Raw genomic sequence first — 21,668 nt, forward strand, 5'->3', positions numbered from 1 at the left:
GGCGGTCCCGGCCCTGTGAGATCCGGATCCAAATTCGGCGGTGCCGGCCTCGGGAGCTGCGGCGACGACTGTCGGGCCTCTCCTCGTGTGCACCAGCAGGGGGGCCGCAGACACCCCGTGGGGGGTCAGGAAGGGACACGTCTGTCGTCCGCGCTCTCTGACGGGAGGGACGGCCCCGCGCCCCCTTCCGATCTGAGAAACGCTGTGTGCCCCGAAGAGGCTGACGTCAAGGGGCAGACGAGCGCGCCGCAGGCTGTGGGCCACGTGGCGGGCGCCTGTGGCGTCTTACAAGCAGCGGCCTCCGCTGAGAGACTCGGATTCCTGGGCCGTCCCAGGCGGAGCGTCTCGCCCGCCTGCTGAGAGTTTCCCGCTGCCGCGAGGCCAGCCTCCGCCTCCTCATCCTGACAGAGCTTCCTAGTCACGCCCGCCCAACTCATGCCGCCGGGGAAGCAGCTGCGAGGCCGAGGGGATGAGGAGACGCTCTGAGGGCCAGAGCCTCCACACTGCTCCGGGGGAGCGCCCTGTCCACAGCGGCTCCTGCCCCCTCCCCGCCCCCCGGGGGATGAACGTCCCGGAAGCGCTTCCCGCATATTAACAGCCGCACAGTTAGTGAGATCTAATGCGCCTCCGCCACGCCGAGACTGAGGGTGCGGCTCTAAGGGCCCCACATGCACGTTCCAGGAGCACAGCGGCTGCGTGAAGGGAGGCCCGCGGGGACAATGACATGTGCTGTGGCCGCTGACCGCGGACACTGCAGTAAGCCCGGACCTAACCGTCATCACGACCGTCACCGTCATCATGGCTATCACCGTTTCCGGAAGCAAGTAAAATCCCACACACGAGCGGTTCCAGAACCAGGTCAGCCCCACTCCTCTGCCCGCAGGTCGCCGACTGCGTGTCACGCGTTGTCACGAGTACGTGTTTCCCGCGACGACGAGGGGCCCTTCCTGCTCTAACCCTGCAGCCACCAGGCGGCACACGCGGCCCGCCCGCCTACCTTTCGAAGCGCTGCTTCATCTGTTTGCACGCGTAGTAGCCGCCGTCCCTCAGGCTCTGCATCTTCGTCACCTCGGAAAACGTCCCCTCTCCGATTTTGCCAACTGCTTTATAGCCTAGAACAAAACAGCCACAGGGATAACCGCTGTGTGTGCGGGGACTGTGCTCAGTTCCAGACGGCGGCTCTTTCACCCAGACGGTAACCCCACGCCGCCCCCGAGGACTGTTACTCCATTTTTCTTTTTTAACTTTATTTATTCAAGAGCGAGTGTGTAAGAGAGAGCATGAGACGGGAGAAGGTCAGAGGAAGACGCAGACTCCCCGTAGAGCTGGGAGCCCAAGGCCAGACTCGATCCGGGGCCTCTGGGATCATGACCTGAGCTGAAGGCAGTCGCTCAACCACCTGAGCCGCCCAGGCGCCCTACTCCTACTTTCTAAGGTCCGGGGCTCCCCTCGGCTCAAGGGAAGCTGCCAGCAGGAGGAACTGCAGAAGAGGGTCAATGGGGCCAAACTTCCAGTTCCAAGAGAAGGAAGTACCGGGGATGGAACACCCCACAAGGTGACCGACCACAGCTAACACCCGCCGCATGACATATAGGACAGTTGTTCAGAGAAGAGTCCCAAGAGTGCCCATCATGAGAAAATTTTGTTTCCTTTTTCCTTTTGATTGTATCTGCCAGAGGGGATGGGCGGTAGCTGAACGCATCGTGGTCATCATTTCTCCATCTGTGTGAACCAAACCGTCATGCTGCCCGTCTTACACTCACACAGCGACGCGTGCCCACTGTCTCTCAATACAACTGGGAAAAAAGTGAACAGGACTTTCACACATTGGGGAAAAAAATAGGCAGCTAGGTTGTGTATCGGCAATGAGCAGCGTCTCCTCCCGGGCTGTGCTCCCCCTCGTACAGCGGGGAAGCTCCCTGCCCGGACCCCGCCTGCGGGGAGAGGCTCAGTGCCCCGTCGGAGTGGAAAGCAGATGACCTGAGTGGCGAGGCGGGCTGGAACTCTCTAGCAGGAGCACTCAAGCTCGGGCTCTGTGGAGGCATGGTCTTGCACCAGCAGCCTCCGAACCTTCCCCAACCTTCCCCTGAATGTCAGCCTCGGGGTCCTGCGGAAGGCCCAGCTGATCTGCGGCCGGCTCCTGCGTTTAGCATTTCCTGACTTTGGGAAAGCAGCCAGCAGCTTCGCTGGCTTTGCTGCCACCGCCACCATTGCCACTCTGGCTCAGATGACAGCTTCATAGTCGCCGATTCACTACATTAAATGCCATGCTGTCTGAAGTCCCTAGGGCAGTGGCTATGTCTCAGACCAAACCCTGACAGGCACAGGAACGAGGATCTTGAGCTAAGATGCCGGGAACAAAAAATGTAAGAAATACAGTCAGGTGGCAGACAGCAGGCTGGGGTGCTGGGGAGTCTGGCGTGCCACGCCGAGGACCCAAGTCCCTCCTGCGGTGACTGCTGCCTGGCATGGAGCAGTGTCTCCCCAGCCTGCAGGCCTCTGGAAAGCAGTGCGAAGGGCCAGGGAGGTGGGGCAATGTTGACTACTGACTGCCTCGGCAAAAGGGTTCCAGACAACAACGAGCTCAGCGCACAAATGCTACTTTTCAAGCAGAGATGGAAGGAACGAGAAAAACCCAAAAGGAAAAAGTCTTACTGGGTTGAAAAATTTTCTTCAGTCCAAGTAAGAGAAAAGTAAGATAGTAAAATATGTTGACAGAAGCAGTCTGTGAGACTTCCCAGTTGCACAAAGGGTTCAGCATGGCACCAAGATCACAGAAAGGCAGCTACTCCCCACCCTGGCCAGGCACTGATTTGGGGGAGCTTGAAGGGAGGGCCTGGAGATCGGGACGAGACAAAGAATGCAAGGCCCAAAAGAAATAGGGCAGCCTTTCGAACTGTGTCTAGGAAAGAACCAGGAGTATGGAGCTGACCAGAAGCAAACAGATCAGAACCTGTTAAACAGACCTGGACCACAAAAAGCCCCACCACCTCTGGGTCCCAGACCTACACGAGCACAGAGCAGACTTGTACAACAGCACAGCCTCAAAGGAGGCCGCCCCCTCCAACACCTTTCTTGGATAGGACACATCTGTAATGCCCACATGAGTTCTGATTTGAACAAACCAGTGATAAAAGATAGTATTTTTTTTTAGAAGTAATAATGTTTCTTAGAAATATGTATAAAAATGAAAAAAATTCTCTATTAGCAAGAAATACTGAAGTACTGCCAGGTGAAATGATAAGGTGTGTGAGATTTGCTTTAAAATGCTCCTGTTGGGGCACCTGGGTGGCTCAGTGGGTTAAAGCCTCTGTCTTCGGCTCAGGTCATGATCCCAGGGTCCTGGGATCGAGCCTGGCAGCGGGCTCTCTGCGAGGCGGGGAGCCCGATTCCTCCTCTCTTTCTGCCTGCCTCTCTGCCTACTTGTGATCTCTGTCTGTCAAATAAATAAACTTTTAAAATGAATAAATAAATAAAATGAATAAAAAAATAAAATGCTCCTGTACGTTCCCACTGGCCACTGCTGAACATGTACATGGGGACAGTCACTTGGAGGGCAGTCTGACATACCCGTTCCATCTGTAAGACATTCATACCCTCTGACACAGCAATTCCAAGTGGAGAAAAACACTTGCTCAAGTAGGTATGTTAGTTCAACATTATATTAATAGGGAAAAACTGTTGCCCCCCCATGTGGAACTAGATAAATTACATACAGTTTATCCATATAATGGAATATATTGAATATATTTAAAAGAATGACCCAGATTAGGGGTCCCTTGGCGGCTCAGTCCATCAAATGTCAAACTCTTGGTTTTGGCTTGGGTCGTGATCTCAGGGTGGTGGAATGGAGCCCCATGTCAAGCTACTTGAGAATTTCTTTCCCTCTGCCCTCCCCTGCCCTCTCCCTATCTTTCTCTTCCTCTCAAAAAAAAAAAAAATTGACACAGAATATTATTCCCTTTAAGATAATACATTTAGTGCTCTCTCTGAGGGGCAAGGTTACCAGTCTCTCCTCACCTAAGTTAGATATTTTCCATAATGACAGCACCATTTTATTAAAAAGCAACAATAAAAACTATAGACTCCAGGCAGGGATAAGAATGGCAAAATGTCATCACTGCAGAAACTAGGTAATAGTACACAGGAGGGCTCACTGTATTATTTTCTCTACCTCTAGCATGCTTGCAGCTGTCCATAATAAAAAGTCAGAATAACAAAATAAAAGCAGAGGAAATGGCATCGCTGCGGCAGCCACAGCACGCACCAAGACAGCAGGCAGAAAAAAGGAAAAACCAAACCACCCCCATGCGACCCCCCGCCCCACACAAGCTCACACCCCTCTGACCAGCCAGGAGAGAAATGAGCCCCCGGGAAACCTTAGCAGATAGAGATGATGGAAAGGCTACCAGGAAAGACTCCCGATGGGGAGCACCCACATAGGACTTGACGTGAGCGTGAAAAACACCTCTCTTGTGAAAGCACTGGAAACTCAGGGTTTTATGTATCCGTTATAGCACCTCAGGAGCATTACCCTAATATACCTGATATATAAATATCATGTCATAAAACAGAAGCAATGAGAGACTTTTGAGAATTTGTATTTATAAGATTTCACAGAAAAGTCATCTTTTGGGGGTGCCTGACCGGCTCGGTCAGTGGAGCCTACAACCCTTGATCCCAGCTCAGGTCTTGATATCAGGGTCGTGAGTTCAAGCCCCACACTGGACTCCATGCTGGGCATGGAGTTCACTTAAAAAAAAAATCATCTTGTCATTCAATATTCAGTGACTTTAGTTACAAAAATTCAGCCTGTGCCTAATTTTTCAGAACAAACTTCTCCCTGTCTGAGATTTTACTTACTTATAAGTTACCAAATTAGCCAGCTCCTGTTTCATGAGAACTGGCAGAAGACACAGTGTCTTGCATCAGAGACGAAGGACCTTATCACTCACAGTAGAGCCGAAGTCTCATGGTGGTGACACGATGGGCCCAGATGACATGTGTACATGCAACCGACTGCTTTACCGGAGAGGAACCCAGGGCCAGTGGCCTAGCCCTTCTTGGGCAAGCAGCTCAGAGACGGATAAGCTCTGCCTTCTGGCATACTCAGTGAGAACTTGCAGGGAAGCTCAGGGCATAGAGCAAAGTGCTTCCCCCAACAGCTCATTACAGGGTTAATACTCACGGCAGCCACTTTTACTGAGACCGTACATGGTATGGTATTGTTCGTGCCTGTAAGTATTCCTATATATGTCATATTGACTTCACTGCTACCTTTCACTCTTACTCAAAATAACAATTTCAGTGCACATTTTCAAATATCTTAGCTTCAGGCCACATGAGATGAGAAAATCCTATTTGTAATTATGTATTTGTAGAAATTAGAAAAAAATGCTTCTCCCCAAGAACAGCATCTCCCCATGTTATTACCATTCAAAATGCCACACGCCGCCACCATGCCATAATGGCTACCAAGGGAGGAAATAAGGACCTGTGACTGCTGTGCATCTGGGAGACGTCAGCAACTCATGCAGGGGAAGACTGAAGAAACAATTGCTTAAGCTGCTCACAAAAATTTATTTTCAAAAGAGGACTTCTAAGGAGGGAGCTAGAAAGCACTGAGAGTACCCTAAATAGATAGGCCTTCTTCCTAACCCCTGGCACCTGTGACTGTTACCTTATTTGGAAGGTCTCTGCAGGTATAATTAAGTGAAGGATGTTGAAATGAGAACATTCTGGATTACCCAAGTGATCCAATGGCAAGTCCTTATAAGAGACACAGAGAGAGAGCAGAATAGTGGTTGCCAGGGCCTGGGGAACTGTGATTCAGCAGGTATGGAGTTTTAGTCATGCTGGGTAAAAAAGGTTCCAGAGGTTTGTTGTACAATAACATGTTCATTTACAATACTATACACTTAAAGGTTTATTAAGAGGGTAGAACTCATGTCACTGTTTTTCACAACAATAAAAAAAGGGAGAGAGACACACACATAGAAGAGGAGGCCATGTGAAGACAGACGCAGAGCGCCAGAAGCCTCTGGAAGCTGGAACGGGGGAGGAAGGATCTGAGAGAGCACAGTCCTGCTGACACCTTGATTTCAGACTTCTGGCCTCCAGAACTGGCAGAGAATACATTTCTGTTGTATTAAGTCCCCAAACTTGTGGCAATTTGTTGCAGCAGCCCCAAGATACAAACAGAACATAACCAGTATTTTTTTAATCTAAGGAAAACTTTTTTTTCCATTAAAAGTAAATATTTTCTAAGTTTAACAACAGTAGCACTCGCTCTGAAAAGACTGATCTGCTTGACTACATAAACACATAAAACTCCAGCACCTGAAAAAACACTATAAAAAATGGCTAAGTCAACTATGAAAATGCCGTACAAAGGACTGTTTATAGCAGATACAAGGAATATGGTAGCTCTGTAGCTTCTGACAGGGAAGAACCTTTTCAGATATATTATTAAACAAAAAAGACAAATTAAGGAACAGCATGTCAACTATGTTAACTTTTGTTAAAAAAAAAAAAAGGAAAGAAAGAAAAGTATACCCACAGTATCCAGCAGAACGGCCCCCCAACAGTGTCCATGTCCCTGGAAATTGTGAATGTTAGGCTGCATGACAAGAGGGAATTAAGACAGCAGAAGGAAATGTTAAGGTTGCCAATGAGCTGACCTTAAAATAAGAAAATGATCCTAAACTTAGCAGGTAGGCCTTGTAGTGACAAGGTCCTTACAAGCAGCAGGAGGCGGCAGAGAGGACCGAGTCAGAGACTAGAAGATGTGGAAGGGCTATAAGTCTAGGAACGCATGTGGCCTCTAGAAGCTGGAAAAGGCCCAGAAACAGACTCTCCTCCAGAGTCTCCAGAAGGCACACAGCCCTGCCAACAACTTGATTTTAGCCCAGTGAGACCCTTTTCACACTTCTGACCTCTAGAACTCTAATATAATAAATTTGTGTTTTTTTAAGCCATTGACTTTGAGACAATTTATTACAGCTCTGGAAGGAACTGGAAGGAACATAAGAAAGCGCCAACAGTGGTCACCTCAGGGGGGGAAATCTAGATGGCTGGGGACAGGAGCTGAAAGGAGCCCCACTTTTCCCCATAAGACCATCCGTGCTCTTTTAAAGTTATACTTTGTACTGGTATTGCTTTTTCAAAGAAATAATCAATTAAAAAAATTTTAAGGGAAAATGTGAAGTTTTTCTCATGGTTCCTTTAAGGAAAATGGATTATGAAATTAAAAACTAAGCATTTTGTTTAATACCATCTTAAAGCAAATGGCAATCCGTGAAATAAAAATAATTTATGAGAAAATTTAAAATAACAAAACGTAAGATACCCCTTCACACCCACTGGAACAGCTAGAATGAAAACGTAAGCTAACAAGTGTTGGCGAGGGTGTGAAGAAGGGGGGCCCAGGGCTGGTGGGAGTGGAAAATGGTGTGGCCACTGTGCAAAACTGTTCAGCAATTCTTCACGATGTTAAACAGTTACTCTGTGACCCACCAATTCTACTTCTAAGTATATACTCAAGAGAAATGGTCATTTACATCCAAACAATAACCCGTTCACAAATGCTCACAGAAGCATTATTCCTAGCAGCCGAAGGAGAAGCAACCCAAATGTCCACCAGCTAATGAACTGATCAACAAAGCATGGTCTACCCACAAAGGGAAGTATTATGCAGCCATAGGAGGAATGACATCCTGACACAAGCTACATCAGGCATGAACCTTAAAAACATTATGAGAGAAGCCAGACACAAAAAGCTATTTATATGGAATGGTCTGAAGAGGCAAATCCATATGCACAAGGAGTAGATTAGGGGTTCTTGGGTTGAAGGGTGGTGAGGAATGGGGAGTGACTGCTAAAGGGGACGGATGCCTCCGGGGGACAATGAAAACGCTATCATAGAATTGCACGATGGTTGTTGCACAACTCAGTAAAAATACCTAAAATCACTGAATTGTACATTTCAAATGGGTGAACTTTATAGTATGTAAATTATATCTCAATAAAGATATTCAAACAAACAAACAAAAAAGATATTCAAACAGACAAATTTCTGGCATGGAAAGTCAGAACACTGGTTACCCTTGGGAGGTGGTGTCACTGGAACGGACCCAAGGGGACTCCCAGGATCCTGGTAGTGCGGTAGTTACTGGTAGTAACATGGGCGTGTTCACTTTATATATAAGTGGACCCACAGTTAAACCTGTGTTGTTCAAAGGTCACCTTAGTCCTGCCATTATATTACACCAAGACAGAAACAAACAACCAGAAAAACAAGGCAAGTTTCAGGCAACAGGGTATTATTATTTTAAGACTATTCCCTTAGGAGTCGTGATCCCAGGGTCCTGGGGTTGAGCCCCAAGGCGGGCTCCCCTAACTCAGTGAGGAGTCTGCTTCTCCCCTCCCTCTGCTCCTCCTTCTGCTTCTCCCCCGCCTCCCGGCTCATGTTCTCTGTCTCTATCTCTGTCCTCTAGACTTTGCTACATGAACCTTTTTCCTTCTTCATCTTGCTGTATGTCCTCTCACCGTAGTAAATCATAGCTCTGAGTAAAACCAGATCCTGAGTCCTGTGAGTCATCCTAGCAAATCACAGAAACTAGGGGTGGTCTTGGGAACCCTCTTCCCCAACGCTATTTATTGACACTTCAGCCTAAATAAGTCAAACATCCTGGAGGTACGACCACCTCCTGTGGATGTCAAGCAAGATTTATTCGGCATCTGCTACGCACCAGGCACGGTGCCACGCGCTGCGGACACAGAGATCAGTAAGACATAACCCTCATCTGGAAGACTTACAGTATGTTCCTCATGTCCCTCATGTTGGGTCCTTTTCTTCAATAAAAGAGAGGGAGGGCCACACACTTGTGTGTAGATAATATTAAGGTCAGATTAGGGACGTGTGGTGGTGCAGTCAAGCATCCGACTCTTGGTTTTGGCTCAGCTTGTGATCTCAGGTTTGTGGATGGAGCCCCACGTCGGGCTCTGCACTTCGCATGGAGCTTGCTTCAGATTCTCTCTCCCTGTCCCCCTCCTGCTTGTGTGCTATCTAAAATAAATAAAATCTTTAAACAATAAAAAATAAAGGTCAACCTAGTAAGCGCCCATGTATATTATTGAGCATGTGGTGCTTTAGATTCTAATCTGCTGGGACCCACCTCGTCGGCCTTAAAACAGATGTTTTTCCCTCATTCTGAAGGCACCGGCTCCTCTGTTACAGAAAGGCTCGCGTTCCACTTCGCAATTCTCCCAGGAAGGCCCGAAACCCCTTAAAGCGGAAGGTCTACAATCTGTTCTCTTTGTGCCCTGTGCACTCAACAAATGAATCCAAGAAAATGCCTGGTCATGTGCCTTACTCTAATATTCCTATAGTCCCCCGGACACATAGGGTGGGAGGAACACCACTGACAAGGGGATCACAAAATTATGACTGTTGACCAGCGGGCAACCAATCCTTTTCTATTCATACCCATCTTTACGCTGAGTATCCCCAGGGCGCGCAGGTGACGCACTTGCTTAAGCATCAGATTCGTGGTTTCGGCTCAGGTCCTGATTTCAGGGTTGTGGGATCCAGCCTCAGGCAAGGCTCTGCACTCAGCAGAGTCCGCTAAAGTTTCTCTCTTCCTCTCCCTCTGCCTCTCACATCTCCCCACCCCACCCACGCATGTGTGCGTCCTCACATTCAAAACAAATGAATCTTTAAATATTGGGTATCTCCAATCCCATTGAGAGGGACCTCTTGTCTCTTAGATACTTCCTTTCCCAAGTCAGACCATCCATGTAAATGCAACAGTGAGATGAAGAGGATGAGGAGGATAAAGTGGCCAGAAGACTCCTTAAATTATCTTCTAGAAGTTTTATAGTCCTTCAGTAAGCTGTATTTTAGGATATGTTTTTCCCAATCACATGCCAAGAAAGGATGCATAAGGTAAATTCAGCCTTACCCACAGGCAGATCCCCGGAAACATAAAAAACAAACAAAACCAAGTTAGGTGATCATAGCGACCATTGCTGTGCTGTTACCATATGTCAAGCACCATTCTTTTTTCATTCTCACAATCCCTGTTTTTTTTTTTTTTTAATTTCTTTTCAGTGTTCCAGAATTCACTGTTTATGCACCACACTCAGTGCTCCATGCAATACGTGCCCTCCACAATACCCATCACCAGGCTCACCCAACCCCTAATCCCCCTGCCCTCCAAAACCCTTAGTTTGTTTCTCAGAGTCCGCAGTCTCTCATGGTTCATCTCCCCCTCCGATTTCCCCTAATTCCCTTCTCCTCTCCATCTCCCCGATGTCCTCCATGTTATTCCTTATGCTCCACAAGTAAGTGAAACCATATGATAACTGACTCTCTCTGCTTGACTCATTTCACTCAGCATAATCTCCTCCAGTCCCGTCCATGTTGCTACAAAAGTTGGGTATTCACCCTTTCTGATGGAGGCATCATACTCCATTGTATATATGGACCACATCTTCCTTATCCATTTGTCCGTTGAAGGGCATCTCGGTTCTTTCCAGAGTTTGGCTATTGTGGCCATTGCTGCTATGAACATTCAGGTACAGATGGACCTTGTTTTCACTACATCTATATCTTTGGGGTAAATACCCAGTAGTGTAATTACAGGGTCACAGGGAAGCTCTATTGAGTCTCCACACTGTTCTCCAAAGTGGCTGCACCAAATTGCATTCCCACCAACAGTATAAGAGGGTTCCCCTTTCTCCACATAGTCTCCAACACAAGCACCATTTTTAAAAATAAACTTTCAACCTTAGAATAGTCTTAGATTTACAGAAAAATCCACAGATAATATAGAAATCCCCATATACCTCATATCCAGTTTCACCTACTGTTTTTTAAAGATTTTATTTATTTATTTGACAGAGAGAGAGAGAGATCACAAGTGGACAGAGAGGCAGGCGGGGGGGGGGGGGAGCAGACTCCCTGCCGAGCACAGAGCCCGATGCAGGGCTTGATCCCAGGACCCTGAGATCCTGACCTGAGCCGAAGGCAGAGGCTTAACCCACTGAGCCCCCCAGGTGCCCCTCACCTACTATTAACAGCTTACATTCGTCATAATTAATGAGCCCATACTGATACATTATTTCTTTTAAAGGTTTTATTTTTTAAGCAATCTCTACACCCAACGTGGAACTCAAACTTCCAACCCCGAGATCAAGAGTCGCACCCTTTATCGACTGAGACAGCTAGGGGTCCTCGACACATTCTTATTAACTAAAGTTCATGCTTTATTCAGATTACTCAGTTTTTACCCAATATCCTCTTCTGTCCCAGGATCCCATCTAGGCCACTGCTTTACAGCTAGTCATCCTACATCCTTAGTCCCCTCATGGCTGCAACAGTTCCTCAGACCTTCCTTGGGTTTGTGACACGGACAGTTTTGAAGTCAATGGCCGGGTATTTTCGAAGATGTCCTTGTACTGGAATCCGTCGTCATCTTCCTCATTAGACTCAGGCTGTGGGTTTGGGGAAGAAGACCAGAGTACTGTGGCGCCATATTGGCACATCATATCGAGGCCCATGTCATCAGCGTGGCTTGTCACCATTGACATTGACCTCAATCAACAGGCTGAGGTCTTGTCAGGTTTCTCCCCTGTAAAGTGACTTTTTCCCTTCCCCTTCTATACTGTACTCTTTGGGAAAATTTACCACACATATTCTGCACTTTGAGTGGGAAATAATATTCCTGTGAGGACAGAGCATCCATTTAAATTATTTGGAATTCCTTTTTTTTTTTTAACATTTTATTTATTCATTTGACACAGAGAGAGAGAGAGATCACAAGTAGGCAGAGAGGCAGACAGAGAGAGAGGGGAAAGCAGGCTCCCCGCTGAGCAGAGAGCCCGATCAGGGGCTCGATCCCAGGACCGAGACCATGACCTGAGCCGAAGGCAGAGGCTTAACCCACGAGCCACCCAGGCGCCCCTTTGGAATTCTTCTATATAAATAAACTTCTCTATATGAGAAGTTTGTCTATTCTAATTAATCATTTATATTATATGAACCCATAGATATTTATTTTATACTTTGGGATTATCCAATACTATTTTATTTTGCTGCTTAAATTGTTCCAGGTTTGGCCACTGGGAGCTCATTCACAATTGTTCCTGTGTCCCTCTGACATGCCCCATCAATAAAGCGTTTGTTTTTGAGTATTTTCTTACTTCCCGGTACTACAGAATCCTGTGTATTTCCTGTCTCAGTCTGAGGATCAGCCATTTCTCCAAGATGCCTTTTACAAGAGAATGATGTTTATTAAACACCAAGCTCTGAGTACTAGAAGTCAGGCACCATTTTACACTTAATCATTTCAACAATCCCACGCAACAGGGTACCCCATCAGCCCTATCTTACAAATGAGGTTAAGCAGCCTGCTCAAGGTCACATCAATAAACAGCAGGGCAGGGCTTTAAAAGCAGGCAGTCTGACTCCAGAAGCCATTTCCTGACTACACTACCACTGCTGTCCCCCAGGAGCAGAACACTGCCAAGAGGATGCAGATGAAGTCACACTGATGCACTTACCGGAGCACTGACCTTGGCAACAGATCCTTTTCAAAAGCTAACAAGGTCCCGAAAGGCAGAATTTGGGAACCCTGCTGCCAACGATATAGGGACACATCCTCTGGGGTGAGGAACAGTGAAAACACAAACTCCAGTTGCTGGTGGCTGACCCCTCATCATCAATGACCCGAGTACTGCTTGGTCTCTCCTGATCTGATAACTTTCAGACTTCTGGTACCGCCAGTCCATCCGGCGAGCTGGTCACTCAGTATTCCCTGATGTCGCCTACGCTGAGCTGTAACTTCGTGCCTTTTACAACATGAGAGGGTGGTTTAACCAAGTGGGAACAACCAACTCTTAAAACTTGTTAAAGCACCTCCACTAGAATGGCTAAAATTAGAACACTGAAAATGCCAAGAGCTAGTGAAGATGCAGACTCAGCAGATCTCTCATACATGGATAATGGGGACAGAAAATGGTAGAGGGGCTTTAGAAACCAGCCTGGAGGTTTCTTAGAAAGCAAAGTATCCACTTACTGTACAAACCAGCTTAAATACCTAACATCAAGGAATGATCTAATAATAGTTTCAACTACAAGCTGAAATATTATGTAGCCATTAAAATTATTCTTTCAGGGCACCTGGCTCAGTGGGTTAAGCCTTTGCCTTCAGCTCGTGTCATGATCCCGAGGGTCCTGGGATCAAGCCCCGCATTGGGCTCTCTGCTCAGCGGGGAGCCTGCTTCCTCCTCTCTCTCTGCCTGCCTCTCTGCCTGCTTGTGATCTCTGTCTGTCAAATAAATAAATAAAATCTTTTAAAAAAATCATTCTTTCAAATAATATGTAATGATATAGGAAAATGTTCACCTATAATTTAAGTGAGAAAAAGATGGTAACAATCACACAAATACACATACACGCAAGAAAGGGAATGGGTATAAATACGTAAAATACTTTCTTTTTTTAAAGATTTATTGACTTATTTTAAATCAAGAGCACAAGTGGGAGGGGCAGAGGGAGAGGGAGAGAGAAACAAGCGGACCCCACGCTAAGTGCAGAGCCTGACATAGGGCTCAGTCCCAGGACCCTGAGATCATGACCTGAGCTGAAACCAAGAGTCGGACACTTAACTGACTGAGCTACCCAGGTGCCCCCATAAAATATTTTTTAAAGATTTATTTATTTATTTGTCGGGGTGTGGTGCAAAAATAATGAATACTGTTATGCTGGAAAAAAAAAAAAAGATTTATTTATTTATTTGAGAGGGAGAGAGAATGAGCACACGGGGGTAAGGGAGGGGCAGAGGGAGAGAGAGAATCTCAAGCAGGCTCCTCACTAAGCACGGTGCCTGATGCGGGGCTCGATCTCATGATCCTGAGATCATGACAAGCAGAAATCAAGAGTTAGACGCTTAATGAACTGAGTCACTCGGGAGCTCAAAATATGTAAAATACCTTAAAGTATCTATTCTGGGTGGGATTAGCAATGACTTTAGTCCTCCTCATTATTCTTTTCTATATTTTTCAATGTTCACAATGAATAAACATTACCTTAAATGTGTGTGGGTATGGACGTTATCAGGAGCTTTATGAAATCAGTTAACACATGGGCTAATCACCAACAGAAACATGAGCTCAAAATGAACTGTCTAGATACTATAACAGCAGTTTAAAGGGAGACAGACATAGTTCATGGGCGGGATGAAAGGCAGTTACTGAAAGCTGGGCTATGGACTGAGGAATTCAGTTTGAGAAGAGAAGAGAAATTTTTTTTTTTAAAGAATTTTTATTTATTTATTTGACAGAGAGAGAGAGAGAGCACAGGTAGATAGAGTAGCAGGCAGAGGGAGAGGGAGAAGCAGGCTCCCCGCTGAGCCAGGAGCCAAATGTGGGACTCAATCCCAGGACCCCAGGAACATGACCTAAGCCAAAGGCAGATGCTTAATCAACTGAGCCACCTAGGCGCCTGGAGAAGAGAAATTTTACACAATACATCCTAATTTGTGTTTCACCACAGACAGCAGACTTACTTAAAAAACAACCAAAACCACACCAGTCAACCATACACTTCAAAGTGGTTTAAGTAGAAACTCCCCATGTGTGCCAGCATCCCTGGCCGGCTCCAGACCATCATAACCAGCAAGCGATTAACCCAGCTGGGGCTCTGGAAATGGCCATGGTGGATAAAGGAGCACTTATTTCCCTAACGACTCTTTCAATAGGCAGAAGGGCTGGGTATAAAACAAGAATGAAAGTTAGGGGAGAGAAAAAGAGAAACACCCTTATGAAAAAACACCAAGGAAAATAACTTCCTATTCTCTCCAACAGGATCTGGCATATTTTCACACGCCTTTAAAGTCAAATGAGGAACGTTAAGAATTACACTAAGCACAACACACGGCTAAGAAGGGTACAGAACTGTGCTAGTGAAAAACAAACCAAAACAAAAATCCTGCCCCACATTACGGGGAATAGACAAAATAAAGAGTCACCCCCCCCCAAAAAAAACCCAAACCCACCCAGACTCAAGGACAAACAGGAGTTAAATAATATAGCTGTATGAAAGGGTAGAAAGAGGAAGGTAAACAAGACTCTTTGCATTACTTGATAGTCTATTCATTTTTAATAAACCAAGTCTTCTTCAAGTGGAATTTAAGCCCTATCTAATGCATGAAAATGGAGGCCAAATTCACTTTTTGTGAAAAGGAACACTTGTAATGCCCAAATCCAAACATTTGTATTTGAGGACTGCTTCTAAAGGTCTTAATCAAAGGTGTCGTGCCTCTGCTCAGGTCATGGATGGAGCCCCAGCTCAGCAGGGAGCCTGCCTCTCCCTCTGCCCCTCCCCCTGCTTGTGCTTTCTCTCTCTTTCTCTCTCTCTCCCTCTCTCCCTGGCCCCCCCAAATAAATAAAATTTTTTAGAAAGATCTTAATCTAGGCAGGTGATAGGCATAAACTATGGGACTTCACCAGTGGAGGGATGAAAAGAATTGGGGGAGGTTAATTACGGAGGACACTCTCAACCAGAGTTAGGAGGAAGAGGATTCAGGCTCTAATCTCAATTCTCTTTGAGAAACTAAATAATTCAAACCAAATTGCTAAAACAAGGTCGGGGCACCTGGGTGGCTCAGTTGGTTAAGTGTCTGCCTTGGGTTCAGGTCATGTTCCCTGGGGTCCTGGGGTCGAGTCTCACACCTGGCTCCTTGCTCAGTGGGGAGCCTGCTTCTCTCTCTCCCTCTGCCTGGCACTGCGCCTGCTTGTGCTCTCTCTCTCTCATTATCTCCTTCTCTGTCAAACAAATAAAATCTTAAATAAATAAAATAAATAAAACAAGGTCAAGAACCTTCGATGAAGATGGCTCTACCCAATTACTTACTTGGTGTAGGGAGGAAAATTGTGACCCAAATTACCAGACATCATGAAACACAAAAGGACATAGAGTTATTCATAACTGACAAAAATTTTTCATTTAAATTACATGCTTTGGGATGCCTGGGTGGCTCAGTTGGTTAAGCCGCTGGCTTCGGCTCAGGTCATGATCCTAGGGTCCTGGGATCGAGTCCCACATTGGGCTCCTTACTCAGCGGGGAGCCTGCTTCTCTCTCTGCCTCTGCCTGCCGCTCTGCCTGCTTGTGTTTTCTTTCTCTCTCTCTGACAAATAAATAAATAAATAAAATCTTTAAAAAAATTACATGCTTTAATGAAGTAAATCCACTGCTAGGAATGTTAACCCCTGATAAACGTGAAGAATAACTGAAAAAAAAAAAAATCTATGTTCGAACACCTTTATTGAAGAATCCAGCAAGTTACAGTGCAACATATTTAATAGAATCCCATACCGTTTGGGGAATCTGTTTACGGGACAAATACATATTCATGCATAGACACACACACACACACACACACACCACACCTATGTGTGTGTGTATATATATATATGTGTGTGTGTGTGTGTGTGTGTGTACACACACAGAATGTGCTCAGAAAATTTATGGGAGTACACGTAAGAAAATGTATCTATTTAAAAAGATTTTATTTATTTGAGAGAGAGAGAGAGCCAGAGCACACAATGGGGATCAGGGGGAGAAGCAGAGGGAAAGGGAGAGAGAGAACCTCAAGCCTTCCCCACGGACTGCAGAGTCTGATCTGGGCCTCAGTCCCACAACCCAGCGATGGTGACCCTAGCCAAAACTGAGAGTCAGACGCTTAACTGACTGTGCCACCCAGGCACCCCACATCTGGGAAAATGTTAACCAGGATTGGCCCTGTCAAGTAGGGGAGGGTCCTGAGACCCACTTAAAACCTGTCACTGTTTCAATTTATCACAAAGTCAGTATTACTTTTACTTAATTTTGTTTTAATATAAAGAGAAAAAGTTGCTAGGTGATGCATCTATTTATAAAAACCAAAGGTGAGATGCACACTAGGGAGAAAGAATAAAACAAGATTATTTGCAGTACCTTGCGACTCTGAGTCTATAAAAAATGCATTTATGAGACACACAAAGTTTAAACCTCTGCAGTGACAACACATAATTTAAAAAATTCTCTGTGATATAATTGGAAACTGTGATGCCTTCAGAATGTGTAGGACTTTTTCTCTTTTTATAGGTATGTTTTGAGTAATCCATTAAAAAGTTCAGACAGTAAAAAAGTTGGCACTCCCACTGGGTTAGATAAGGGTAGATTTTTTTCCAAAGCAGGGATCTGTCTTTCTTTCCCCTTTTATTCCCCCACCTTCCATCCACTGGGATAGCAAATAATAACTCACTTATAATTTACCACTTAACCAGACGCTAGGTAGGCTATGAGCTTTACACAGTTGCTCATTTAATCTTTGACACACTCCTATAAAATAGGTATTATTATGCCTGTTCCTTTTTTTTTTTTTTTTTTTTTGGAGAGGGAGAGGGAGAGAGGGAGAGAGAGAATCTTAAGCGGGCTCCATTACGCACGGTGCGGAGTCTGAGACGGGGCTCCATCCCACGACTCTGAGACCGTGACCTGAGCCAAAATCAAGAGTTGGACACTTAACTGACTGAGCCACCCAAGTGCCCTGGAAGATTTTACTTTCGCAAGAGGGCAGCTGCTAGATATCCCAGCCCACACACTCATCTTAGAATGGCCTTTGCCACTCCCCCATCAAGAGGTGGGACCCATGTTCTCTACCCTCCAACCCGGGGGGATGCGGGAAAGACACTGACACTTCTGACACGAGATCAGAGAAGGTAACACTGCTTCCATCTCCCACCTTGGAATGCTGATCCTCAGATCCCAACTGCCACCCTGGGAGGAAGGCTGAGCCATGAGGAAACAGTAGTGTTCTGGCTGACAGGACAGGCCACGGTCCCAGTGGGCAGCTAGCATCAATCGCCAGGCATGTGAGTGAGAAAGGTTTTGGGTTTTTTTTATTGACAGGGAGACAGTGAGAGAGGGAACACAGGAAGGGGGAGTGGGAGAGGGAGAAGCAGGCTTCCCGCTGAGCAGGGAGCCCGATGCGGGGCTCGATCCCAGGACCCTGAGATCATGACCTGAGCTAAAGGCAGACACTTAACCAACGGAGCGACCCAGGTGCCCAAGAAACTTTTGGGAGGACTCCAGCCCAGCCAGAATCTGACTGCGAGTGTATGAGAGACTCTAGGTGAAGCCTGCCTAGTTGAATCCAGGCTACCCACAGAACCTTGAGAGAGATTAAGATGTTATGTTAAGCCACTACGTTGGGGGTGATTTGTTGGGAAACAATAAATAACCAGAAAACCAGTTTAAGAAAGGTCAGTATCCTGCAGGAGGTTGCCATGTCTGCCTGGCTTTAAAGCCCATGCTCTCAACAGCTTCACTGAGTTTCTCCCTCCTCCTGACAACTGCCTATGATGCAAAACAAAAGGGAGAAGGGATCAATGATTAATACGTCCCTAAACACGTGGGCAATGTCTAGAAAATAAAGTAGAAGATACACCTAGAAAACCATAAGATAAAGACCAGCATGATAAGCTGATATTTCTGCCCTGACTCTTTGACCCCAAGCTAGGAGTCCATTTTCCCCATTACTCGCTTTTTCTATTCATTCGATTTCCATGGCTCTGTCTCTGTGACCTCCTGTTCCGGAATATTTTCTCCACTGTTAAATATTTGCTAAACATTTAACTGATCAGGACTCACACCTGGGTGACAATAGTCCCCCCCCCCCCAATTCTCGGACTATATTTTAGGGTAGAAGTCAGAATAAAGATGTAACACTAAACCAACTAATTGAAAACTACCAAAAGGGCCATCTAAAAGAACATATTGAATAATACCTACTAGATATATATATATACATATAAAACAATACCCAAAGGTTTAAAGGATACAAATAAAATGCAAGTACCTACATAAATATTTGTTTATAATATGTATTGTATTTTGTTACAATATACAACATGCAGGGCTAACATTAGTGTTTAAAAGGGGGGAGGGGGCCCCTGGCTGGCTCAGTCAGCCGAGCACAGGACTCTTGATCTCGGGATTGTGAGTTTGAGCCCCTCGTTGGGTGTGGAGGTTACTTAAAAAGAAAAATCTTTAAAAAATAAACACACAGGGGCACCTGGGTGGCTCAGTCATTAAGCATTTGCCTTCGGCTCAGGTCATGGTCCCAGGGTCCTGGGACTGAATCAAGTCCCACATGGGGTTCCCTACTCAGGGAAGAGTTTGCTTCTCCCTCTCCACTCCCCCTGCTTGTATTCCCTCTCTCGCTGTCTCTCTGCCAAGTAAATAAATAAATTCTTTAAAAAAATAAAAATAAAAGGGGGGGGGTAAATACACATTTACATATGCTTCTATGTAAATATATAGATACACATTTATATATACAAACATACAAATGTAAAAGAAATCGTAAGAGTGGTTGCCTCTAGGAAAGGAGCAGGAAAGGTTTTGAGGCAAAGGTGAATAAATGGAATGATCAAATGATCAAACCTAACTTAAACAAAACTGAGACATGCTGACATCAGGCTGACATCAGACTCTAGATGGGACACACTGATAGGCACCCAACACCCCCTCTGACATAGTCCTGACCAAAATATTTAAGCTAATCATAAGGAAACAATCAGACAAATCCAAATCGAAAGATACATGGCCTGAATTCTTTAAAAAAGTCAAGAAAGACACATAAGGCAGGATGCTGTGCCAGATTAAAGGAGACCAAAGAGATATGACAACCAAATGCAATTTGTGATTTCTGATTGGATTCTGGAAAAATAAAAACACCTATAATGATATTACTGGGATAACTGGGAAAATTTGAAACATAGGCTGCATTTTGGACAACAATGCTATCCCAACACATTATTTGTACTGTGATTATGTAGGAGAACGTCCTTGTTCTTAGCAGATACTCGCTGAAAGCGGTGAAAGGCACTGGTGTCCACTACTAACTCTCAAAAATTAGGCGGAAGTAAATACTGTACGTGATTTAGAGAGCGCAAGTGAGCAAGCACACAAACAAAAGCCAAAACGTGCATCTAAGTGAAAGGTTTATAAATATTCAGTGGATCCTTCTTGCAACTTTAGATTCAAAAATTTTCAAAATAAAGAGCTGGGAAGGAAAAAAGGAACAGCGTAAAAAAAATATGTGTATACAAGTCCACACTACAAGTAAAAGTGTAAAGCCTTTTGTAGGCCTGTATTCTAAGTACAGCGTTGGGTGCATTAGTGAAAAAGATAAACATGTAAACAGTATCTACCAAAAGAAAATAAGAATGTCTTGTAAAGGGCGAATGAGATGAATTAATTATTTTAAATATCTTTGTTCCACAATTTGTGCCACAACCAATCACTAACTGATACTGCGCATTCAAGGCAAATTTTACATGGTAACTGTATCTAATAAAATTTAATCTTTCCACAGGGGAGGAAAAAAAAAATACTAGCCCATTCTAGTTGGATGCCTTTGAACTGCCCAATAGTCCACAGATCCAAGTAGAGGTAAATTTTGTACCCGTCACATATTTTCTAGGACGACCCTCTCCTTTCCCAACTTCCCAGCAACACTCACTTCACCAAAAGGTTGTCTCAAAGTCCCTATAAAAATAGTTCCCATAAAAACACAGTGTTTTACTGGTTCCCATATGAACGGCTCGATCCCAAAAACTAACAGCCCAGCTTTCCTCCCAGCTGTTCCCCGAACCGATGTCAGGAAAAAGCAGGAAGCCGCACAGTAACCGCTCACTACCTCACTGCCGAATGCGCAAGAATCTGGGTTTCAACCCAGCATTTTAAAACAACAACAACAACAACAACAACAACAACAACACCCTCACTTGTAACATAACCTAGTACTGAACTATGCGGGGGTGGGGGCGAGAGAGGGACTCGGGAGGGCGCTGGAACCCCCAGCGCCCCCACATCCACCCCGAACCCCGTGCGCACCCTCTTCGACCGCCCCGGGACGCTGGGGGTCCCCACCCGCGGCGGCCCCCGACCCCGGCCCTCCGAGGGGCCGCACAGGCGTGACGGGGCCCCCCAGCCCCTCCTGACCCCGCTCACTCTTCATCCTGGATACGGAAGCCGACGACAAGCCGTTGCCGACACCGGACGCAGAAGAAAGGGCCGGAAAGGACGGCCGCCTGCTGCCACTCCTCTGAAGCAGGGTCCGGAGCTAGGACCTCCGCGCCGGCCCGCGACAGAAAGCGTTAGGATACGGCCGCCATGTTGTGTCCCTGTCGCCCTAGCAACCGTCGGGCCCCGGACGCCTCGAGGCTGCCGCCCGCGCGTGCGCGAGACGCCACGGCCGCGTCCCTCGGCCCTAGGCGTACGCGTGCGCACTGCGACCCGCCTCCTCGGTCTGGTGCCTGAGCAACCGCCCCAGTCGCTTTTCCGGACGGCTCCCGGCCTTCGAGGAGTGCAGGGCGCCCTCCGGCATCGCTATCCCCGTCCGCCGTGCGAATTCAGCCATTTGAGACCTAATGCCAGAGCGACCGTGGAGCTTTAACTAGGCTGGGGACGCACTAGGTAACTGTCAGGCCATACCCGCTCGTCTGCCTGCCTTTGAGCCCCCGCGTGGCTGTTTCTGTTGGGACCGATGGAGTGTAAGACACCCGCAGTCTAACTGTGGGCTTACGTGGACTCTTTCTCCAGAAACTCTGTGCC

At 46.3% G+C, this 21,668-nt stretch overlaps 1 protein-coding gene across 3 annotated transcripts in view; it reads right to left on the minus strand.

Moving 5' to 3' along the window:
- MOK (MOK protein kinase) overlaps nucleotides 1–21,300 on the minus strand; it is a 50,402-nt gene extending 29,102 nt beyond the window's left edge. Inside the window, exons 1-2 of one of the 3 annotated variants that reach the window (XM_032345339.1) lie at nucleotides 21,066–21,300; nucleotides 998–1,112 (exon numbers count right to left, since the gene is read on the minus strand). In XM_032345339.1, the coding sequence (XP_032201230.1) occupies nucleotides 998–1,112; nucleotides 21,066–21,072 (122 nt within the window). In that variant the 5' untranslated portion in view covers nucleotides 21,073–21,300. Of the gene's footprint in view, nucleotides 1–997; nucleotides 1,113–21,065 lie in introns of those variants that run through there. The other 2 variants (XM_032345337.1, XM_032345341.1) reach the window with 2 other exon arrangements.
- Nucleotides 21,301–21,668: the final 368 nt, after the last annotated feature.

The sequence above is a fragment of the Mustela erminea genome, chromosome 5 (assembly GCF_009829155.1).
Source record: "Mustela erminea isolate mMusErm1 chromosome 5, mMusErm1.Pri, whole genome shotgun sequence".
Classification (NCBI taxonomy): Eukaryota; Metazoa; Chordata; class Mammalia; order Carnivora; family Mustelidae; genus Mustela; species Mustela erminea.